We start from the raw sequence: 6,000 nt of genomic DNA on the forward strand, positions 1-6,000 counted from the left end.
AAAAAAAATGTGTATATATATATATATATACATATAACTTGCGGAATAAACTCAGCCTTCTACACACACACACACACACAAACTACTACTTTTTCTGTACTTTTCTTTTTTTTTAAACTGCTGCCCAATTATTGTTAATAAGTCACTTTATTTTCCTAGCATTAAACACACACACACACACACACACACACACACATATACATATATATATATGATGTCATCATCATTTCTGTGTGGGAAAATGCCTGTCTATTTTATTTGCCATGTACTGTGGAAAACCTTGCAGTTCACCATAGTAACCCCATTCACTGCGTATGTGTACCTTGTGCTATGAGTATACAGCCGAGGTGAGAAAGGTCAAAACAATCCTCTTTTCCACAACCCTTTTCAACAAGTTGTCTTAGCTCAAGTAATCAGGTTTTACAGTATATGTTCCATCTCAATCCTGCTGAGGACCTCTTAGTTGTCAAGTGCCTCAGAGTTATTTTTAGTCCAAAATTACAAGGTAGTCCTCTAGATGCAATCTAAAATTAATTTACTGTCCCTGTGCTTTACATAGTGTCCTCCAGACATATTTCAGCAGGGCGAAGTCGAAGGTGACTGGTATCATTTTTAGTACCTTTGTAAATTTTGCTCATATGGTACAACATAACTAAAGGACTCACGCAGAGCCTGGCGTGACATTTATGATCATTTGCTACCCCTGAAGTGATTGATGATACAAGTCATATAAACCTGGCATTGTTTTTAATTGTACAAGCATAAAAGCTCTGTTTTAAATAATCAGTTCAACAAAAATGAAAACTTGTTCATCATTTACTCTCCCTCATGTCAGACTTGTATGACTTTCATTCTTCCATGGAATACAAATGGTGAACTTTTGAATAATATCCTGGCCACTGTTTTGCATAATTAAATAATCCACCCAAGCTCTTTTAGGTGTAAAATGAAAGCTAACTAGATGAAAGAAAGTTAGATGGTCCAAATAATACAAATGAAGTCCTACCCTCACGTTGTCGCAGATCTGCATGACGTTCTTCTGTGGAACACAGACACATACAAACACAAGGTATTAAGAAAAATCAGATTTATTTATTTATTTTTCTCCATACAATGTCAATGGATAAACATACCTGTTTGATTACCAATATTCTTCACAGTATCTTCCTAAAATTACAGAATTTGTATTTTGTATTTTTTCTGTCCATTTAACAAAGAAAAAATTAAATACAATGTCTGTCTCAAGACTAGGTACTTAAAATGCAACATACACTGCTAAATGCATTTGCTGCATGCTGTTTCTGTTCCAAATGCCCAATCAATTCAATTTTCTAGTCCCAAACCTTTCTTCCCCAGTGTCCCTTGTCAGACACCGTAATATTATTCAGATCTTGCTGCAGATACCTCATAGACAATATGAAAGTCAATGGTATTTTGGGGAGGAAATGATTACAATTAAAACTCAACAGAAAGGAGGGGGAGATAATGATGGCTGAAATAAAAAGTTATCTTCCCCAATTACTCCAGGCTTCCTTATCAAGGATAATATGACCAGCCAGCTCTCTAGAATGCTGATGAGATTGTGGCACTTTTCTTGGCTCCCCTTGCCTCGTCCTTTTAGTGTCTGACAAACATGTAAACAAAGCTTGTACAGTGGCTGTCAAGAGTCCTGCAAATACATGCTTGATTGTTGGTTTAATCAACACAAACTCCACATCTAAAAATGGCTGCATTATTATTTGTGTTTTGTAGTATATTTCAGCAGCACTACACAGGAGTGTTCCTCGCATGATTGATTGACTCCCATGTAACATGTAAATGACCTGCAACATTTACTTAAATTTGTATAATTCTTCTCATGGTGTGACATATTTGTTTGAAAACATCATCGCTTCTGAAGGCCTTATGCAAATGTAGTCTGTGTTTATCTCAAATGGATAGCAATAGCTCATGCAAAAATACAACTGTCATTATTTTCTCTACCTCATGTTTTCCAAAACATGCATGTTTTTCCCCACAAAGAGTTATTTATGGCAGAATTTCCACACTGCTGTTTTCCATACAACTGAAGTAAATGGTGGTCACTGTGACAAGCAAAATATTTCCAATTAATTTTGCGACAGCATCTTAACTATCGTATGTCCTCAGAAGAGAAGACACCCCATTATATCAAATAAATAAATATATACATACTAACGTTCACATAATTACTGATCCATCATCTAAAAAAACAAAAAAACATTAGCTTATGCACAAAACACTTTCTGCTAATTTTGAATGTAACCTTTACCTGCAGTACAAGGTCGTCGACAAGCTTCACACACAGGTGTTGAACTTTAAAAAATAAAAAATAAAAATATTCGCTCACAATCGATAAGAAGCATTTGTAGGTTAGTTTCAGTGGACTGTATCCACTTTTATCCACTTTTGCCATCGAACATTTGCTTTAGGTCTTTTAAATTTTGCTACTTTAGTTTGGTAACTCTTTCAGCAAGAAAGCACTCCAAACAACTCGTGAGTGAATCGTGACTGAATCGCGAACCTAATCTGTTTAAGTGATTCATTCATTCATTCAGAACTGAACGACATTGAACTGCACACTAGCGTAATCAGAGTTCAGAGTCATGCATTCGTGAAAGATCCATTAAAAAGATTCAAGACCTCATGAGTCATTTGTTCGTGAATCGGACAGTGCAATTTGCGCTGTGTGTTTATTGATTCATTAAAAAGAACCGTCTCACTCACGATTTGAGAGTCATTTATCAGTGAATAATTTTTGCGTGCGCTTCGAGAAGACAAATGAAAAAAATAAAAAAAAAATAATTATCATGCCATTGTGTCCTTGTTTAGCAGTACAATCAGACAGCAAGGTCACAAAAACTACGATAAAAATAAATAAATAAATAAATAAATAAATAAATAAAAAAAAATCTGGAAAGACTGAATGAACAGCTTGACCAGAGCTGATAATAAATGCGCATGTGCGAGAATTTCGCACGCAGAATGCCTTACGTGTCTTTATTTTACTGAGCTTAGCAAAATAATGCAATATACCTAGCTATATGAATTACTGAGAATTTTCTTTTCCACAGAAGAATGAGATTATACTGGTTCGGAACAACTTAAAGGTAAGCAAATAAGTCCGCGTGAAATCAAAATAAACGTTATTTACTTTTACTAGCGCACACTGCTAGTCTTTATATAAACAATTAATCCGTGTTAAAAAAATTAAAACGCTCAAAAAAATAAAAATAAAAATAAAAACACTCCTTGTCGGCCGCGACATGAGTATATATCGCTTTGGGTGTACAACAATACACACACAAAAAAGTGCTAGGCTATATAAAATGCATAATTAATTAATTAAATCATTCATTCAGTCCTCTAAAACTTGTTATAACAAATGGCCAATAGAGATGTATGAACTACAAACAAACTCAATGGAAGCAGTCTAAATGTTGGGAGAAGAAACATACTTCCAAATCAATGGGACCATGTTTATACCCATTGCAGAATAGGCCATTAAATGATGTAAAAAGTGTGGATTTCAGGAACAAAATGTAATAAAACTTTAAAACTGGCTAAATAATGTAACATTTGCATCATATAGTATACATGTTTATTTATTTATTTATTTATTTATTTATTTATGTTTTGTTACTATTACAGTGATAAAGTATACACATTATTTTGGTCATCATACAGTACACACAATCTACCATCCACTGCATTGGATATAAAAAATAAAATAAAAAAATAAAATAAATAATAATTCTGAGGACCTTTATCCATGTCTTCATGTACGCAATAGTGGCCTCACATATAACATGAGAAAATTAAAGTCTTCCCCATTAGAAGTACTTCTTCAAACTAGGAAAAAAATAACAGGCAACAGTGCAAGTAGCTAACTCTGATTTGTAACAGATACATTAATTACAAACAAACACCTTCTCCACATCAACTGCAATCTGGTCAGGCTGTCATGCACTTCCATGTGACATCTTTTTGAGGAGAATTTTATTTTAGTTTTTAAAGTTACAGTCTTAATATTGTTTGTTATTTTTTACATTTGTTATCTTACAATACAGTGAGCAAGTTTTAAAACCCACACACCTTAATATTCTACACACCTTAACGAAATAGCCTACTTTTAATAGCAAAACAGAGGAATATAAGAAAATATTTAACAGCTGATGGCCAATTTATTTCTAACGATAAGCTACCTCTGGCATGTCAGTGGCTGCAATCGTTAATTAAACATATAACGCAAGAAAAAAATTATAACATTTTGTGCACAAACTAACAATTATATGCAAAGCTCTGTTTCGAAGCTGAAACGTAATCACCTTGTTGAAAAAGTTTTATGATCTGGTGAAAACACACCCCTCCAACTGTTAGATTGATATGAGTGAGAGACAGAGAGGAGCAGCACAAACATAAAACCATGCCTTCTATTCAGTATTCTGTTTCAGTTGGAAATACGTCACTACACTGAAATAAATCCGGCAGCAACTTCCGGTTCACGCAGCCTTAAAATTGTGGGGTCCATTTTTCCTTAAACATGCTATGATGGCTGTAATCATAAACATAACCAAAAATAAACCTGAGCCACACTGTAAACACAGACCGTCCTTAGGGCACGACAGGGTAAAAAAAAAAAAGATCTCTCCTCTGAAATTGGAGGAGGGTACATGTAAGAATTGGTGGGTGAGTACACAATTACACCCCTCTGGCAAACAGGTTTTTTTTTTTTTTTTTGCTCCTGATTATCACATTTATCTACATGTCTGTGAGCACTGGGGGAAGCTGGTCCAGAAGTTTACTACCTGGCAACAACCTCTCATGGGACATCCCACACCTGCTGGGCCCCAGATGTGCTCCCTCATGTTTTTTAGGGTTCTGGCCTGCAGAGAAATCCCGCAGGGTTCCCATTACTGCTGAGAGAGAGCAGCACAGAATACTTGCCAATATACAACTTGACTGTGTAGTGTGTAGTACAATGTCCAGTGCGAGTTGATCTTAGTTGTTTTATGTATTAGTTGAGAGTAATTCACATCAGTGTTTATAATGGAGCTGATTCATTATCATGCCAGGGGTAATATATGGACTTTGCTTTCCACACTGGTAAACAGCAATGGCTTTAGTTTTAGTATTGAGTGTACAGACTTTAGTAAACATTGTGGAAATAGTATGTTATTATAGCTTTTTGAATTCAGTTGATTAGACATGCTGTTGGATTATTAAAATTTTAACAATCCTTTGAAAATATATTCAGAAACATTTAAATGGAAAACACAGAATGTTGGAAAAATAACACCTAATAAATAAATAAACAAATAAATAATACATTTTGTAGGTCCCTAAAGCGTACTTTTTTATTAATTTTATTAATTGATGTTAAACTGTATATTTAATGATTTCAGTTAATTAGAATTCCATAGGCCAGTAATAATTTTTCATAATCAATGTCTATGTATACACATGATGTAGAGATTTTGACATGTTGTCACACTATAGGGGGTACGTTTTCACAAATGAACATATAGTTAAACATCCTATTATAGGCTTTTAGCCTAATTTACAAAAATTTAAACTTCACAAGCTTGTCAAAAACCTTAAAAACAATGTTTTGGTCAAACATTTATTAATAAAAATATACATATAGTATTGTGTTTTATGTTTTCAAATCAGAAGCACATTGTGGAATTATTCTCACATAAACCTCACATAAAAAGTAGATAACATGTGTTGAACATGTCTGAAGTGACTGCTGTGACAGACATATGGAAGCATTGCTATGCATCGCTAAATACAGATGGCTGTACAATAAATGTTAAATATTTGATTATCATTGTAAAAACAACCCATCGAGGGAGCTCTGAAACGCATATTTCAGTTTATAATGGCTTACATTGTGTTTTCGTGTGCATCTAGCATAAAAGTGTAAAGAGGCCACTGAAAATGTTAATGGTACATATTCAAGGTCTCCTTAAATGTTGT

The 6,000-nt window shown here is 34.1% G+C and overlaps 1 protein-coding gene across 3 annotated transcripts in view; it reads right to left on the bottom strand.

Annotated features, from left to right (window-relative positions):
* LOC127971387 (protocadherin-11 X-linked-like) overlaps positions 1-2,558 on the bottom strand; it is a 189,182-nt gene extending 186,624 nt beyond the window's left edge. For 2 of the 3 annotated variants that reach the window (XM_052574369.1, XM_052574368.1), the window contains exons 1-2: positions 2,291-2,558; positions 1,007-1,039 (exon numbers count right to left, since the gene is read on the bottom strand). In XM_052574369.1, the coding sequence (XP_052430329.1) occupies positions 1,007-1,039; positions 2,291-2,434 (177 nt within the window). In that variant the 5' untranslated portion in view covers positions 2,435-2,558. The remainder of the gene's footprint in view (positions 1-1,006; positions 1,040-2,290) is intronic. The other variant, XM_052574372.1, reaches the window with a different exon arrangement.
* Between the last annotated feature and the right edge of the window lie 3,442 nt (positions 2,559-6,000).

The sequence above is a fragment of the Carassius gibelio genome, chromosome B14 (genome assembly GCF_023724105.1).
Source record: "Carassius gibelio isolate Cgi1373 ecotype wild population from Czech Republic chromosome B14, carGib1.2-hapl.c, whole genome shotgun sequence".
In the NCBI taxonomy this organism is placed as follows: Eukaryota; Metazoa; Chordata; class Actinopteri; order Cypriniformes; family Cyprinidae; genus Carassius; species Carassius gibelio.